The 18,948-nt window shown below is 42.4% G+C and overlaps 1 protein-coding gene across 3 annotated transcripts in view; it reads right to left on the reverse strand.

Moving 5' to 3' along the window:
- ASPSCR1 (ASPSCR1 tether for SLC2A4, UBX domain containing) overlaps positions 1 to 18,948 on the reverse strand; it is a 54,509-nt gene that overhangs the window by 17,161 nt on the left and 18,400 nt on the right. For 2 of the 3 annotated variants that reach the window (XM_085314388.1, XM_085314389.1), the window contains 7 exons: positions 18,106 to 18,179; positions 16,990 to 17,422; positions 9,194 to 9,333; positions 4,426 to 4,507; positions 3,486 to 3,552; positions 2,507 to 2,569; positions 2,137 to 2,189 (listed from right to left, as the gene is read on the reverse strand). In XM_085314388.1, the coding sequence (XP_085170514.1) occupies positions 2,137 to 2,189; positions 2,507 to 2,569; positions 3,486 to 3,552; positions 4,426 to 4,507; positions 9,194 to 9,333; positions 16,990 to 17,422; positions 18,106 to 18,179 (912 nt within the window). The remainder of the gene's footprint in view (positions 1 to 2,136; positions 2,190 to 2,506; positions 2,570 to 3,485; positions 3,553 to 4,425; positions 4,508 to 9,193; positions 9,334 to 16,989; positions 17,423 to 18,105; positions 18,180 to 18,948) is intronic. The other variant, XM_085314390.1, reaches the window with a different exon arrangement.

Here is an 18,948-nt window from a genome sequence, read left to right on the forward strand (position 1 = left end):
TTAAAAAAAAAAAAAAAGGTCAAAACTGCAAGTCCATTGTTGGATACTAAGGAGAAATGTGGCATGGAAAAAAAAAAACTCACAGAGATACTGAAAAGAAGTAGTTTATTTTGTAAGGGCACAAGAGAAGTCAGAAGGCTGGGACAGGAAATCCGGGAAGTATTCCAGCCAGATCTTAGAAAAAGACAGAAAAACATCCATCTTATCCAGGAAACAGCTGTTGGTAAGAACAGTAGAGAAACCACACTTTGGAAGGGTGAAAAAAGGATTCCAATAAACATGTCACAGAGCTGTAGGTGAGGGATGTGCTCAGAGATGAGAGCTCAGGCGGAAAAAAGAGAAAAGCAGAGAGCAGTGCATGTGACATATCAGATCAGTTTGTACTAGTCACAGCTATAAGGCTACCCCTGGCCTCAGAAAAAGCTAACAAGGGCAGAATACTTATTACTTGCCGATCCTATGAATGTTTTTCAAATGCATCAATAGCAATGCAATCATAGCCAGTTTCCTTTCCCTGGGATTTCCCAGAAATTTGAAGACAAATTTGGTCTTTTGCATTTCCCCCCATAGTAACCATGTGAGACAGTGCTGTGCCATCTCTCCCCCATCTACTGCCCCAAAATCAGAGGAAGCTGGGAAGACCTGCCTTCATGCCCGAGTGGCAAAATCTCCTGGTTCAAAGACACTGGTATTTCCGTTATCAATTAAAATACATATATAAAAAGAAAGGTTTAAAGAGAAAAATCACTGGTCTGGCTCCTCTCCCCCACCCAGGATGGCATTAAGTCTTACCAGTACACAGTGTCCCTTTCCTGTCAAATGGAAGAAAGGCTGCCAGGCATGCTGCACACACAAACAGAAGCAATGCTTAAGTAGAGAGCAGAAAGGCTGATAGAAACAGTAGTCCGCACGCTGTGCTGCTGGGTGGAGGCCAAAAGCTACTGCATAGCCATTCCTGAACYACAAAACCAAACAGGGCTGTGATATGCTCAGGATTCTCTAGGAAGCCACACCTGTCACAGGCACTGTGACAGTAAGAGGAGCAACTTGGACATCAATAAACCAAACTCAAATATTCAAATTTTGGCAAAAAAATATTAACAGCATATTAGAAAGGTGAGAAACTTCTGAGTGTGAACATGGAGAGCTGAATTATTTGACTCTCTGAACAGGCAATAGCCTAAGAAGAGCTGTGCTTGTATCTCTTCCACACGGTTTGGCCAGGAAGTTGTGTGGAATTTGGAAAGCTCTATTACAAACAACTTCAGAGGCATTCTAATCCCTTCTTAATTCAGTATGTTGTTTCAAAAGTCCCTTTCTCTCTCGCTGTTTCTCCACTCTGCCCTTTCTTGTCCCTCAGGGGCATCAATCAAAAACTCTCACTACAACTTGCTTGACCCTTCACCCTGCAAGTGATCTTCAGTCCATCACTCTACAAATGTCCACAACATTCTGCATGACTCCCATTAAACATGGTGAGTCTGAGGCAGTCACTCGCAAAGTCACTCAGTCAGTCTCTTCTTAGGAGATGTGTGGTTTCTGCAGCCAACAGTCTCTGATCAGAGATTTCATCACCACTTTGACGTTTGCAAATAACCTCCAAAAATTAAATTTCAGCTGCTGAGAAAAAATTACAACATAAAGTATGTGTTTTACAATGTATAAGCTAGCTTATAGTAAACTCTTGTACAATGACTACCRAAAAGGTAGATTTTCGTCTAATATGGCATTTAGCTTCTGCTGTAGAAGTTAAACAGTCATCTATCCAAAACCAGTACCACATCTCCTACTATACTGGGCCAACCACAAATACAGCAAAGTCATTTACACAGCTCATGCAATAACCTTTAAGGTTACATACAGTGCAGGCTCCATAGGGCACAGAGTCTATCTATACAACAATATGAACCCTCCACCCCCACCATCATGAAACTACTTATTGCTGCACAAGGTGGACCTCTTCTGGTGAAGAGCTTGTGCTCTGAAACACCTGGTTCCATTAGTTTTGGCTACGCAGAAATCCACAGGGATCATGACATTTTACAACTTCTTTTAAAATCTACTAAGGCATGTTGGGGTGAGTGGAAGAAGTAGCATGTCAGAGAGGGAACGAAAGAGCACACGTTGAGTCCTTACCTCAAAGAGCGTCAAACTTTCATCATTCAAGATGATTCTGGGAGGTGCAATAACTGAAGTTAAAAAACAAGTTACAAAACAGGACCACCCAGCAACCAAAACAATAAATACAGCAGATACATGAGGGATTGCTGCCTTTCAAAAGCRGGACATGTTCTCACTGCCCACATGTGCTTCATATTAGGCAGAAGCATAATGTGGCTAACTGGCCAGAGTTATACCTTCTTTCCACTTTGAGGTCACATTTGAAGAAGAAATCCCTCCTCAGGTCTTATCTCATGGCATCACAAAATCCCATACACATCAGAGCAATCACAGCTAGGAAYAGGCTTTGTAAAATAGGGCCAAATATTACCAACAGCACACTCACACAGGTAGAATGGCAAATCTGCATCYGCAAGGTGGCTTCTTACAAACTCTCTCAAAACGCCAACTGTAAAAAAAAAAAGGAGGGTAGAAAGGTTTCCTGGATGACAGCTGTTTCTTCAGGTGCTGGCCCAAAGGGCTAGTCTGAATATGCAGAGTTGTCCTTTGCAATGTGTGCAGGTTGCCCTTTCCCTGAATGAACCCTACAGCTGTCACTATTACAAATATCTTGCAGAAAACAAACCTGTGTGTTCTGGTCCCTTGGCAAAATATAAGGATCCCAGTGAAATCTTTCCTAGCAAATCCAATAACAGCTGCAAGATCTGCAGAGACAAGCTAGCTTAGACTCTAGTCACTAGTCATCAGTTCTTGTTCCATATAAAAATGTGTGGGTAACCATGATTGCTAGCTCATAAGGAGAGGATCTATATTAGCAAGTGAGAGCTACTTGACATGTAGTCTGACTCACTATCTTTTGTGAATTGATGACTAAAGAATGATCCAACCCCTGCTACTATGAATATAGTACAGAAGGCTACCACCCTCTTTTTTTTACTTTTTAATCTTTAAAATAAAGGAAATGTTCAACCTCATCTCTTGCCCCACCAAGTCTTCTCTTACAGAGTCTGTCTGAAATAAGCTGTAGCTCAATTATATACCATTTGAGCACAAGTAATGGGATATCAAGTAGGACAGTTTCCTGGGCACAAAGATTTCACCATCAAGCAGCCTGACATAGCCTCCATCAAGTAGTCTTGGAAATAAATTCCCTTTAACTAAGGTATTATCTCAGACTCTTTTCTCATCAAGTTCAGGGGCCCTACAATAATGGCATAGCTAGCTATTGCTGCTTCTTCAGGGCAGTATTGCTCTCCTGGGCAGCAGAAAGATCTATCCAGAGCGACTCTCTTTCACCCTGCCAATAACCAGTGACGAGAGATGTTAGCTGCAGTCACAGAGACTGAAGTAGAAATTGCTCTTACCAGTTTCACTAGGACGGAAGAACCCTTGTAGAACATGACGGTCTGGGAAACGTACTCTCAGCACCACCTAGTCATAAGCAAAGCACATTAGGTCAATTGTGTACAGCTATTCTGTGAGGCTTGCCCTTGGTTTAGAATTTATAGCAAGTTTCTTACAAATGGGGAGATTTGAGCTATTCTACTCTACAGGCTCCCATGACTGCGCAGCTCCTCAGAGAATATGGACTGTCTGACTTCCAAAGACTGTAAGAGCTGAATTACAAYAGTATCATGTACAGTGTAACAGCACATATTCAGAGAGTAGAAGCTCCAAGCTCCCCGTGCTAAGCGACACTCAGATAAGGTAGAAAGTCACCCTAGGTTCCAAACATGGACAAGTATAGACAATAAAACAGCATCTTGGAGGGTTCGCAGTAGTAGGAAGCCTCCCAGTCACACAGTCCCTATGCTGTATATATGCTGAAATAGGTAGCATCATTCTATTTACAGTGGTGGTCAGTTAGCACCTAATTTGGAAACTTCATTTCTTACTTCTTTGCAGTGAAGCATCAAAGACAAGAACTGTGTTAGGATCCTATTTACAGATTAAGATCTTTCTAGTCCATATTATCATTTAATGTGTAATGAGATACTATTGAAACTAAGAGTCCATAGAGGAGAAGTAGATAGGAAAGCTCAATCACATAGACTGACGTGTGTATACCATAAGGGTTTTCAACCATTTGGAAGGAAATAAAAGGAGCCTGATGCCCAACCACATCATTACAAGCCAGCTGATTTCACACGGTAGCAGTGGGTGCTACCAACTGCTAAAAGGAAATGGAACATGAAAAGCCTCCCTATAAGCAGCTCAAGATTCTGTTGGTCACATTTGGTTCCCAAAGCTACTTAAGCTGCAAGTTTGGACTATCCAGAGGGACTGGAGAGAGAAAAAGGATACCTTTGGGTAACGTTCTAACTTTTCCTTCAGCTGAGCCTCCCTCAAAGATTTTGTCATCAGTGGAGCTTCTTCCAGGCGTTTCCTAGATACAAGGGAAAAAAGACAGGGTGTAACTCCCACCACTCTAAGATATACTTTTATTAAGAAAATGTCCTGCCCAAGCAGGACAGATGACAACTGCTTACCATATATCCCTCACTGTATGTTCCCCACCTGCTGTGCTTTCCACTCAAAATCTTAAAACTTCCACTACTTTACCCCCAGGTCATGTTGCTCTAACAGCTAAGAATTGCAAACTTCTGGTCTGTATACAAGTAGTGTATACATAGGCATGCATGCATGCAATTACCCACAAATTCAGACTGATGTTCTTCTAGATGTCTTCTTTGCTCCAAAATTCCACTCTCTCTATATTTGCAGTTTCCCCAGCTTGGTACCAGCACTATATCCTCAAATTCTCTAAAGTCTTTAAAGACTTTAAAGGCTTTAGATTAAATCATATTTTAAAAGAAAAAGAAAATAGACAATGGATAAAATGCAACTGAGGAGGTACTGAAGGTACCCTGCTAATCTGCTATGTTCTTTCATAAGGTAATTTATTTTCTAGACAAAGGCAAAACAGAAGCTTTAATCTATATAAAATCAGAAAAGTATAATTTATCCACATGGAAAATCATCAGTTTAGATAGAGAAGATAGGGATTCTTTAAAGATTTTTAAGGCAAGAGAAAGCAATAAAGTGAAGAAAAAGTAATTGTGTTAAAAGGAGAACCATGAGGATTAGAGTAAGGTTGCAAGTGCAACTCCTTTAGAATCCCTTTTGGGATACATTTAATAAATTTTGCAGGAAAACTTACTGTGTTCTAATGAACTTTGCTTATGATACAAATTAGAGAGACACTTACAAGATAGAGAAATATTAATACTTTGAAAGTGAACAATCCTGTAAACTGAAGTAACAAAACAGAGTATTTTTTCTACTATAAGGTAGAAGCTCACAAATCGGAAACCTGAGAAAAATCTAAGCAGAGAAGCTGATCATAAGAAGGCTTATAACATGCCAACACGATGGGATGATCTTGGAAAGAAGTATTTACCAGGCTGTATGAAGCAAAATACTTATACAGATAGGGAATATTAGTGCCTTGCACATACATGGATTTAGTGAGTATCATCTACAATACTGTTTAAAATTATTTTTACTCTGTAAAAGAAAAATATGTTTACTGAAGTAGATGCCAAGATTGCCACAAAGATAATCAGAGGAATATTTCTGAGATTATATGCAAAAAAAGTTGGATTTATTTATCCAATAAAACAGAGACTGAAGTGGGACACGATTACTCTAAGGAGGAAAAAGAGCTACTGAAGCTGAAAAAACAATGTTGGCATAAGAACTAATGGGTATTAATTAGCGCAAAGGAAACAGAACAGGAATGGGACATTTCAGACAATGAATGAAGCAAGGCTGTGGACTGGTCTTTCAAAAGGATTAGCAGGTGCAAAACAATCTATCAGTATTTAAGATGACACAGTAAATTCAGAAAAATAATTATGTATTTTCCTTTAAGTAAAGAACTRCGCTTAGATCTAGCGGATACCTTTCTATTCCATGTTCAGCTTCAGTCCCTTTCCCTCATTTCAGCATTCCGAATAATTCTTAATTCTGAATAACCTATTTACCAGGATAGATTTTCGTGAAACATCTGATCGAATAATTGCAATTTCATTCTATTATTAAATCATCCTGTGTCTACACAGTTTGAAGGATTTCTTTCTATATTTGAGAATTATTAAGGTATCTCAGGAATAGAYGCTGAACAAAACAACTAAAGGGCTACTTCACCAACCATACCTAGAACGCTCAGCTGGCACATGACATTTCAAAATGATCTGAAAGCACCAATTAAAAATTTGAAAAGTGAACAGCAAACTAACCTGTTCCATTCCTTCTTTGTGTACCAAGTTCCTGAATCATATGAATTCTCTGCTCTTCATGAAACTGGAATTATATTCTAACCACGTTTAAAATATTGCATTGTGTGCAGCTAATTCTGGGCAAGATTCACCAGCTGAGATCAGCAGCCAACTGACACCAGTTTCTTGTGGAACTTGCCTTTATTTTTATCCTTAACCATGGGAGGAAAARGGGTTACAAGCATCAGCAAATTTGGAAATGAGGTCCTTTTTGAGGGGGGYGTATTCCAGTAACCCCCGACCAAATGACCATACATTTGTACCACTAACTACTCCAGACCCACAAGTGGCAGAACAATTTCCAAGCCAATCTGTGTACTCATGTGGATTTCAGAGGCCTGGGAAGGGCCAGTGGGGTGGAAATCAACTTTAAAGCAGAAAGTTCTACTCAGACTTGGCCATAGTATAACACTATCCTGTAGTTTCACAGAATATTGTAATGTTTAAAGAAATACTATGATCTACTTGAAACTAAATATACTCACAAAGTTAATTCATTAAGGAATATATAGATGGCAAAATGCTGTTGTGATGTGAAAGTTACTTAAGCTGAGGTTTTAGTTCAGAACAGGAATAACAGTACAATAAAGTCAAAGTATTTGACAGCAAACTACTCGAACAGCAGAATGTACAGTTAGCCCAGTTTCCCATACTACTTTCTTCCCTCTGGGAGCATCCCAAACATCTTCATGTCTTGATTTCTGATTAAGTTTGATTTTGCATTATTCCCATTTGGATAATGTCTCAAAGTTGGTCTTTTATGATAAGGTCAAATAAAAGATAATTCCATTACTTAGAATACAAGGTTTTTTTTACTGGCTGAAAATGCTACTAGCTACTACTGAAGTCACTGGGAATTATTCCTCTGGAACTGGATCACCGTGTTCATATATTTGCCCACCACACGTTACAAATTCTAGCCATTTAATTGCTAAAATTCAATGTTCAGTGAGATCAAAACGCAGAGAGCAGGAGCTCACCACTACTTCGGGCCTCTAACTAATACAGGCACATTAATTATAAAGTTAGTGGCTTCTCTTTCAGAGGAAGAGAGAAAAAAAAAGAAAGAGAGGTAGGGTATTAAGTGTCTATGAATAACTCCCTGAAACACAGAAGACTGGTATGAATCTTTCTTTTATTCCTTGCTTAGTGAGGGCCCAGCTGGTTTGAACTTCTCAGAAAGAGTTAGCACCAGACAAGCATCACAAACACTTCATGATTAAATTTTCAGCATCCAACGAGTCCATTATCCCATGACACAAATAGTCAACTGGTTCACACAAAAACACAGGTCCTGGTACAAAAGTATGACCTGGCCCTTGTGCTTTGATTGCATAAAAGGTAGAGATTTCCAGGTCTAGTCATTAATCACCTGGATGTCATCTCCAGACATATGGAGGAAAAGAAGGTGATCAGGAGTACCCAGCGTGGATTCACCGAAGGGAAATCCTGCTTAACCAACCTGATAGCCTTCTATCATGGAGTGACTGGTTGGGTAGATGAGGGGAGAGCAGTGGATGTTGTGTACCTTGACTTCAGCAAGGCTTTTGACGCTGTCTCGCATAACATCCTCCTAGACAAGCTGAGGAAGTGTGGGTTAGACAAGCGGACAGTGAGGTGGATTGAGAACTGGTTGAAAGGCAGAGCTCAGAGGGTCGTCATCAGTGGCGTGGAGTCAAGCCTGTGGCTAGTGGAGTCCCCCAGGGCTCAGTACTGGGTCCCATCCTGTTCAATTTCTTCATCAGTGAGCTGGATGAGGGGACAGAGTGCCTCCTCAGCAAGTTTGCTGATGATACCAAGCTGGGAGGAGTGGCTGATGCACCTGAGGGCTGTGCTGCTGTTCAGAGAGACCTGGACAGGCTGGAGAGCTGGGCAGAGAGGAACCTCCTGAGGTTCAACAAGAGCAAGTGCAGAGTCCTGCACCTAGGGAAAAATAACCCTAGGCACCAGTACAAGCTGGGGGCTGACCTGCTGGAGAGCAGCTCTGCAGAGAAGGACCTGGGAGTGCTGGTGGATGACAGACTGACCATGAGCCAGCAATGTGCCCTTGTGGCCAAGAAGGCCAATGGTATCCTGGGGTGCATTAGRAAGAGTGTTGCCAGCAGGTCGAGGGAGGTGATCGTGCCCCTCTACTCAGCCCTGGTGAGGCCTCATCTCGAGTACTGCGTCCAGTTCTGGGCTCCCCAGTACAAGAGACATGGAGCTACTGGAGAGAATCCAGCGTAGGGCTACAAAGATGATCAGAGGGCTGGAGCACCTGCCCTATGAGGAACGGCTGCGAGAGCTGGGCCTCTTCAGCCTGGGGGAGAGAAGACTGAGGGGGGATCTTATCAATGTGTACAAGTACCTGAAGGGAGGGTGTCAAGGGGATGGGACCAAACTCTTTTCAGTTGTCCCAAGTGACAGGACAAGAGGCAATGGGCAGAAATWGAACCACAGGAAGTTCCGCCTGAATGTGAGGGGGAATTTCCTCACTGTGAGAGTGGCAGAGCACTGGAACAGGTTGCCCAGAGAGGTTGTGGAGTCTCCTTCCCTGGAGATAGTCAAGGCCTGCCTGGATGCAGCCCTGTCTAACCCTGTTCTAGGTGACCCTGCTGAGCGGGGAGGTTGGACTAGATGATCTCCAGAGGTCCCTTCCAACCTTACTGATTCTATGATTCTATGATCCCACATCCATTAATTAATCTACAACTCTTTCCGCAGAAATCACAGCCACCTTTAGGAGCATAGCATGACTCTCCTTAACAAAGAGATATGGAACATTCTCAGTTGCTAACAGAGAGGAAACTTGCCTCTCGCTCTGCAGCTGTGCCAAGCGTTTCCGTACATCATCCACTGTGACTTCAAAAAACTCATCAGGGAGGTCTTCCGGGCCAGCAGGAAGCGGTTCTAGTAGGTCTAGATGACATACAAGCGGCTCTCGTTCTAAAAGCTACAGAATAAAAGTGAGCTCAGTTTAGTTTTAAATACATTCCTTTTATAATGCTAGAAGGTTATGGACAAAAAGCAGGACAGTATTTGCAAACTGAAATGCAATCACACGGTATGGAATTCATCTCACTAAGAACAGATATGGACCATATAGAAGTTTCCAATGTTGAAACTAGTCACTCTTTATAGTTAATGGAGCCTGGGGCACAATTCCTCCCMAAAAGCAGTAGAAGCCTATATTCTATCAGATGAGTCACACAGCTAATAGAGCTAGCTACTCTAAACTGTCTATATAAGCAGCCCAGGATAAAAAGCTCAGCAGTCATCTAATGTCCGGACAGATAACTCCTTTCCAGAGAGTACCTGTGGGATCTCTTCACTTACATTACAAAGATATTTTGCAGTTGAACCATACCTCTAGCTAGTTAGAACCTTGTTATAAGTACTCAGAAGTGACTCTTCTCCCAAAGTCATCTGCCTCTCTCTACCCTGCTCCAAACCTCTCAGTATGTAAGTAGTTCCTTATCCTGCAGGCAGGACACAGCTAATACAGGTACTATCATATGTACTATAGCCTAGAAACTGCCCTTTTAAGTTGTTCATCTGCCACATACCCTTGGCTCTCATCACACCTTCTGTTTTCTTTCCTTCACATTCTCTTGCCACAGAACCAGCTGCAGTAGTTCACAACCAGGGCCCATGCCGTACCTTCTTACTTGAGAGCATTCTTCTTACTCTAGAGAGTAATTCTCTGCTTTGGCAAACTAATTTTTGGCTTGTTGAGTGCTTGGAACTGGCTTGCTGTAGAGTTTCATTGTACACATTTAAATTTTTTTAACCTGGCTTCTGGTATGTATCACCTCTCACCCAGTAAAGAGAGCTCCTCTGGACAGTGAAAACTTTTTTTGTTTTGTGCTTATAAAATACCTAGCAATGAAGTCAGCCTTAGCTGCAGGCAGAAATCAGGGACCCGCTTGGAAGAATCCCATGGTATCTGGTCATGGAGGGAAGAGAGGTCCAAGAGAGCTCTTTGATATTCAAGGATCACCTCCTCCATGGTCAATAAYGGTCCATCCCAACAAGCAGGAAATCAAGCACAGGCAGCAGGACATCCGTATGGATTTAACGAGGAGCTCCTGACTACAGTCAAACAAAAAAAAGGAAGTATACAAGAGGTGGAAACAAACAGGTGACCCAGGAAGAATACAGAGACACTATCCAAGAGCGCAAAGGTGGGGTTAGAACAGCTAAAGCCTTTCTGGGGATGAAACTAGCAAGAAACGTGAAGCACATCAAGAAAGACTTCTACAAGTACATAAACAGTAAAATAAAGGCTATGGAAAATGTAGACTGGCTGCTAAATGGGGCAGTGACCCTAGTGACAGAAGACACAGAAAAGGTAGATGTATTGAATGCCTTCTTCGCTTCAGTCTTTACTGGTAAGACTGGCCTGCAGGAATCCCAAGCCCCTGAGACCAAAGGGGAAGTCTGAAGCAGGGAAGACTCTCCCTTGGTGGAGGAGATTATGTTAGGGAACACCTAACATGGACAAACACAAGTCCATGGAACCTAAGGAAGTGTCATCGCCCACCGAGAGTTGAGGGAGCTGAGCTGGTTGATTTTATTACAGCACCATTGCTGATTATCTTTGAAAGTTCACAGTGATCATAAGAGGTTCCTGAGGACAGGAAGAAAGCAAATATCACCCTTGTCTTCAAGAAGGGCCAGAAGGAGAGTATGGAGAACTACAGCACGGTCAGCCTCACCCTCACCTCAATCCCTAGGAAAGTGATGGAGCAGCTAATCCTGGAAACCATTTTCAGAAACATGAAGGATGAGAAGGTGATCAGGAGTAAACAACAAAGGGGAAATTGCACTTAACCAAACTGACAGCCTTCTACAATGAGAAGGCTGGCTTAGTGGATAAGGGGAGAGCAACTGATGTTGTTTATCTCAACTTCAGCAAAAGTTTTGACACCATCTGCCAAAGCATCCTCATAGTTAAGCTGATCAAGTATGGGCTACATGAGCGGACAGTGAGGTAGACTGAAAACTGGCTGATGTGACCTGTAGTGCAATGCCTAGCTGGAGATCAGTCACTACTGGTATCTCACAGTGGCTGACACTGGATCTAATACTGTTTAATTTCTTTATTAATGACCTGGATGATGGGACTGAATGCACCCTCAGCAGGTTTGCAGATGACACAAAACTAGGAGGAGCAACTGATATACCAGATAGTGGTGCTGCCATTCAGAGGGACTTCAGCAGACTAGAGAACTGGGCAGAGAAGAACCTCATGAAGTTCAACAAAGGGATGTGCCTTCCCTGCACTCGGGGAGGAATAACCCATGCACCACTACAGTCTGGGGGTCAGCCAGCTGGAAAACAGCTTTGCAGAAAAAGACCTGGGGATCCTGGTGGACAGTAAGCTGAACATGAGCAAACAACGCTCACTCATGACAAAGGCAGCCAACGGCATCCTAGCTTGTATTAGGAAGAATGTTGCCAGCAAGTTAAAGGGCATGATTCTTCCCCTCTACTCAGTGCTGGTGAGGCCACATCTGGAGTACTGTGTCCATTTCTAGGCCACCCAGTACAAGACAGACATGGATCTTCTGGAYTGAGTCCAGCAAAGGGCCATAAAGATGATTAAGGAACTGGACTACTTTCATACGAGCAGATGCTGAGAGAGCTGGGACTATTCAGCATGGAGAAGAAGGTCCAGGGGAAATCTTATCAATATGCACAAATATCTGATGGAAGGACATAAAGCAAACTAAGCCAGCCTCTTCTCAATGGTTCCCAATGACAAAATGAGAGGCAATGAGCACAAATTGAAGCACAGGAAATTCTATCTAAAAAAAAGAAAACACTTCATTGTGAGGGTAGTTGAACAACGGAATAAGTTGCCCAGAGAGGTTGTGGAGTCTCCATCCTTGGAGAYATTCAAAACCTGACCGGACATGGTCCTGGGCAACCTGTTTTAGCTGACTGCTTTGAGCAGGAAGGTTAGACCACATGCTCTCCACAGGCCCCTTCCAACCTCAACTGTTCTGTGATTCAAAGTAGGCAGCTGCTAGAAGAGAAGTTCCCTGTACTCATTTCTTCTCCCATCATTCCTTCATATACCCCTTCCAATCCAAAGGAATGCTTGAATGTCCTTCTCCCTGCTTTCCATCCATTCTCCCTTCCCCCAGGCACAGCCCCCTTGGGAACAGGAGTCTCCTTCAATTGTCAAAAGAGACAACACAAATTACAAGGCAATGTTCACTCTATTTGTGGGAACTAAAGGGTAATTTGAGAAATTAAAAGAGTGAGGTTGTGTGGGTGGGACCCTTGGCTACTTTTAGAAAGTTGAGTGGAGTCAGCTCTAACTAGAGGGTGAAGGACTCTGATTGCAGCTTTCCCTGGACTCAGGGGGAAAGAATGCCCAGAGCTGCAGAACTCCCTGAGCTGTGTGTATAAAGAAGTGATCCTGAGCGCACAGAGCCACCCTCTGGGAAAGACACTGTTGCACAAGAGTCCTAACTGCTGTGGGTAGCTGGTCTAACAAGGACAGAGCAATGTCAGAGGCCAGAGAATCAGTCAGCTGTCCCCAACAATGTACTTCAATCTCCTCAAACGGACTTAAATTTCATTTCACTCTGAGCACACTTTTGTTGGATACGAAGCTACTGAAGACAGACTTCCCCTTCCAGGGAAAAAGACTGAGTAGACGTGCCCTATGTCAGCATGTTGTGAAAGGTGCTGGAATAAAATGCAATGTCTGCATTAGCAAATCCTAAATTTATCGTTTAATTACTGGCTCCAGCAAGCACTTTAGCTAATCATAACAGTAACAGAATTCCCCAAGAAAACAGTCAAACCAGGGTAGTGGCTAAAGACTTCAGCCAAGACATCAGAAATCACAGGATACTAGAAGGCAGCCATGTACCCCAGTTCTAAGCACTCACCTCCCAGCTGACTGCCTGGGCTATTGTATGTTTGAACTATTATACAAGTGCTGCTTTCCAGATGCCTCCATTCAGACAAATGGGTCTTCACTACAAACTGGCAATCAGGAACTAGCAATCCCTCTAAAGCCGTTCTCCAGCCTATCAGAACTATGTAAGCATTGTGAAGCAAAACTACTTTCCAGACATAAATGCTCTGCTCTTGACATCCATCTTGCATCCAGCCAAAATGTCTCTGTTTGGTTCTCTGGTACACATCTGTACTGGCCCTGCACAGGCCAGGCACCATTTACTCACTTAGGTATTCTGACAGGGCTTCCCTAGTCTGAACGCTGTCAATACAGCCTTATTTTAATGCACCAATAATGATCTTAAAGTACAAACAGAGTCTGAAAACCACCTTCCCATAGCAATTTACAAAATCTGCTAGATGTACCATCTCTTTTCCAGTCCATCTCACATCTGGTATTTTCTGCAATTGTGACAAAGAATTTTCTATTAATACTAGAGTGGCTGCTATCAGGTAGTTCCTATCTTCCATTATATAGCTCAGGAGAAGAGAAAGCTATACATCTTTCAGGAGCCAAGGACACTGCATTATGGTTTGTCACCTTCCCAAAATATCAACTCTTCAAAGTCTCTACTTCTAATAAAGTTGAAATGTTAAGCACTTTTCACCAGCAGGCTGAAGCCATCTATTTACAGCAGTGTCTTCTAGGCAGTCTATGTAATGCCAGCTTACACAATAAAGCCAGGTGTCAGGAAGAATGCAATTCACTCTAAGGTCATTACTGTAGCCCTATGTAAGCAGTAAGTTGAGGAAAATTTGTCTTTATCTTTTAGCAAAGTTGTGGCTACTGTGCTTTCCATAGCAGTAAGCTCTCCCTGGAGACCCACGTCCTCTACACCACCTCAGGGAGCTCTGATCTCCAGGGGAATCTGGTGTAAAGTTACCTTCTAATAATTAGTGTTCTGACATCAAAGTCAGCATGCAGCTGTCTGTAAACCATCTTCAGCCAAAGAAACGAAGGGACGCCGGCACAGATTTTATCCAGTCTCTCTCTTCAATTCCAAAAACCACACACAGGCAAAGCATTAATGGGAAGATTCTTTACAAAAATGGACCTTTGATGTTTAAAAATAATTTGTTTTGTTTTGGGTTTTTTCTTCCAGACTGAAGAGGGACAAAAAGCAGATGCCATGTGGCCAGCTCTGCTCTTATGTTGCTGCTGAGAGCAAGGAGAGCGAAGGATGGCAGGAATGGAGGAGGGAACAAAATGTAATCAATCAGCAGCAAAAGCACCAGATCAAAGCGCTTGAAAACGGCAGTCAAAAATCACATGCTGTTTAACACAAGGGCAGAACCCCCTCAACAGAATTTGCAGCTGCTTCCAAAGCTGCTCTCAAACTGGAAGGGAGGCTGGCTCCAGAAGTGCCTCAAAGTGGTTTGAACTGGACTACAATTCTAAGAAAGACACTGGATCTTAAGAGTCCCTAGGCCACCACTATTCAGCTCTATGCTCATCAGCACAACCTCACATAAGGCAATAGCCAGTAAAACAATAAAAGCAGTTCAAGAGAAGTGAGGACAACAGGACCGCTGAAGAGCAACACCAAACCCTCCCACTCTTCTTTCTCTCCTTTTCAGGCACAATCTTTCCAAATCCCTTATAGATGAGAACATGACTGAAGTGAACACCACATTAGGCTGGAAACATTGCCCAGCCTACTGTTTAGCACTCTCTATACTCAATCTTCTACAAAAGGTTAGAAAACATTGATTAGATGGACTCTCATGTGTCTCAAATATTCACCACTGGGTTGACATGGTCTCTTTCTGCTACATCTGTAACTGCTCCAGAGTCCTTCTAGGGTCTGGCTTCTGTTCCTAAACAATTCAGAAAACCACCAAGAACAGACCGCACCACAGAGAAGTCAACCTTGGTAGAGYCTCTGCATCTGTGTGAGAGTATATACACGTCCTTGTTAAGTTCCTGATGGATCAAGCTCCCTTTGAACCTCAGACTTCCTCTATTCCTACTTACGGCCTTCCTTTGTTTAATCTCTTGGCTGGATCAGAACCAAAGTTAAGCACAGCACTCCCTACTGTAGGAGGTATTAAAGAGCGGGAAACAATGAAGGAGATCTCTCATCGTTAAAGCCAGCCCTAGTGATRTGCACAGATAGTGAGAGGGCAAGGAAAAAATACTGATCCTGAAGAATCTGAGACACAATCTCTGACAAACAGTAATTTGTCCACATTAAATTATGAATTCAGTGTCTCTTGTACTTCATTTTAGGTTACTTGCCAGACATATCTAACCTTGCTCAAGGCAATGAATTCCATATAGCTGTCTTCAAGAAAGTATGCTTGACAGCATTCAAAGACCATCCTGTGATGGCATAACAGCACTATAGACTCATCAGTTCTGTTACCTCTATGTCAGTTAAACCATTTTTAACTTTAATGAATGCATCTTTAATTCAGAGACACCAACAGTACTGATAAGTGTAGAGCTTCTCTTTCTGGGAGCAGAATTAAATGGAGGTAGACTTTAATAAAGAGCAAGGAATTTAGAATAGGACAGAAAACACTTTTAGATGCAAGCCAAAACAGAGAGGAAAGAGACAGAAGATTTCTGCATAATCTGCAATACTAAGAAAATTAGACTCAGAGAGGAGACAGGATTAGACTGAAGGGAAGGGAAGAGGTTCAGATCTCTTTTTTTAAAGACTTAACTCTGGTAATTGGCAAGAGTGATGCAACTGTAACTGAAAAATTCCTTTTCTATAATCTGTACCCCTTGTATTCTACCACACTGTCTCCAAAAGAATTAAACTAGAAGTCAAAGCAAAAACAGTCAGAAGAAACTCTGAGGAAGTAAATGTTAACTAGTCATCAGCATGGGACACTGCTTTTAGCATAGCTTGAATATGGAGTTCTGTGTTGCACAGAAAGGCTCAGACAAGAAATCTGAGCACACCCTACAACCTCAGAGTTAGAAATGGTGACCATCTTCTGCTCAGATCCTGTTGTCCTAGAAGTATGTGGTAGGCATGGGATCAAGTTGCAACAAATCTGTTAAGACCAGTTCTGTTCCTAGGACATAATCCTACATCCAGCTAGAAAGGTTTTCCCTTTCTGTATATAGAACTCTACCAAGTTTTATCTCCTAGATCATGCAGAAGGTAAGTCACAACAAGCAGTTAGAACGTTCAGAGTATTAGAATACACAAGTCTAGCCAAATTCTGCTCATTTTAGCAAAATTACACAGTAAATAGCAGTTAGAAAAGACAAAGCATCCAGATGACAAAGGGTGCATTGGGTAATGAAATTTAGCTCTTCATGGAATCTGAGGCACAAAAATTGAGGCTCTTCTGGATTGCACTTTTAATGTAGTTATATTGCCTCCAGTTGAACTATTCAAAAATACCTCGAGTTTCAAAGCTCTGATTGCCTCTGGACAGCATGCAAATTCCTAAATTCCCACCCCTCATCTTTTCTACAGCAAGCAGCCTAAAATGTAATACTTTCTTATCGAACTTGTCAGAACTGTATGTCACCAAGGCACCTAACTCTAAATTACATGGTGGGGGAAAAAAAATCTTAAAATGGTGAAAAAATCTCTCTCTTCTTAGGCACTCAGACTAGGGCAAGGCAGGATGAAAAAGCTCTCATTGCAAGTAAGTCTTGCCTTACCTGCTCTTGCTCCTTTAGCAATTCTTGGCTGTTCTTAGACTTCTTTGGTTTAGAAGGGCCTCCAGGGCTGGAGGAAGATATTGGCAGCTTTGAAGATGGCAATCCAGCAGATGCTGAAGCCACAGTAGAGTCCCCAAGACATTGTCCGTCTCCGGAAAAAGGGACGGATGGGGCAGACTCATGCTCTGAGGGAGGCCACACATCCTCCAAGCTGGCATGGGATTCTCTAACGAAGTCTTGCTTGTTTCTGCAGCTGTGTAAAGACAAGGCCACACCACTGTGGTCCAAGTCCTCYGGGAATGTGTGTGTTTGAGTCAGGGGTACATCCACTGCTTCTTTGGTGTAGCCTGCCCTCACTGTCAGCTCATTACATTGAGCCATGGCATCCACAGCCTTCTCCTGACCAGATGAGCCGCATCTCTTCATGACAACCCTTAAAAGAGATAGAAAAAAGAATAAAATCAAAATCATTTATCCTAAGAACTGCCCTCCCTTTTCCAATACAACCAGAAAACAAAGGAGACAGCTGGACTCAAGTATACCCCTAAGCTTAAACATCTTCTTCCATTCATTCGCAAAGAACAAGTTCTAGCTGCTCTGAAGTTTCTGAAGGGGAGAAAGGGGGACCCAAACGAAGATCTGCTGTAAAGCACACATTCTAATCATCCTCATCTCTTGTACATCTTGCAAAGCACTCGCTAGAAGATCATAGAAAGGCTGTCATTGTCCCCCACCTCACCCTCCAAACCAGTCAGCAGGAGGCACTGCAGGGACCGGGAATTTAGTGTCTGAAATTCAAAGCAGGCAAGAATGAAGTAGTAGATTCTGTCTTCTCAGTCAGAGAGACTAACTTTGAGTTGTCTGTTTCACTTGCAGGAAAGAAAGAAAACCAAACAAGCCCCTTTAATCTGCATACGACTGGTCAGTGCCAGCATCTGCAGCTGTGGGAAGCACATCTGGGCAGCAGTTTCAGATAAACAGGCAAATACAGTAATTACTGAATGCTGCGATGTTTGTCTTTTTGAACTTCAATGCATTTTTGGGTACTTCAAACAAAACAAATTCACCATTAGAGTAAAGGAAAAAATAAAACACTCAAACTTTGCTCCTCCCAACCTGATGATGGCACTGCCCCCAGTCAGGCCAAGTGACTTCAGTGTCGTCTTCCTTAGGGCATCTTTTCCTGGTATCTGCAACAAAAACAGAGGAAACACTCCATGCAACTGCCTACCTAAGAGAGCAGTTAAAGAGCGCTTTCTAGAAAAAAGTCTGCATCAAAACAAGCATCATACAACATCAGAAAGAGTTCAAAGGCACTCTTTCTGCACTTGGAAATGAGACTTCAATCCATTTGTATTCACCTTACTGCTTTACCAAATTCACTACTTATTAAAACGTTCTGATGGAAGACAACCCATATATATTTGTTCCATATGTGCATCCAAGTATGATCCAAGCTCAGCAAAAGATTATTTCTATATTAGAAGTTAATTACAGACAATATATCTTAGCTGAAAGATAGCCGATTTCCCTACATACACCTCTCATCTGCTTGTCATGATCTGTTCCAGAATAAAGACGACCTGTCCACAGAGGTCAGTGGGAAGCGAAAGGGACACTAGGGAGAGCAAATTCCACAATATGCACATAAAAATATTAAAAACATTAATAGCAAAAGATCAAAACACAGAGAAAAGCAAATATTTATTAAAATGAAACCACTGTTTTGACTCTAGAGCTTTAAAAGAAGTTGGAAAGAAAAACACAAACAGGTCATTGAGCTCATTTTATGGGCTCAGAGGTCTAAACGGCCCACAGCTGCGTTCCAAGAGAGCTTTTTTTCCACACAAACATGTCAGGCTTTGAAAAGACCAAAGTTTTTCTATTTCCCCTCTCAAGAAAGCTCAGAGGAAACATTTTCCAGGTTGGAAAATGAAGCCGAATGCTGAGTGTCAGTGG

The sequence above is a fragment of the Rhea americana genome, unplaced genomic scaffold (assembly GCF_003343005.1).
Source record: "Rhea americana isolate MKP2758 unplaced genomic scaffold, rheAme1 scaffold_402, whole genome shotgun sequence".
Taxonomy (NCBI): Eukaryota; Metazoa; Chordata; class Aves; order Rheiformes; family Rheidae; genus Rhea; species Rhea americana.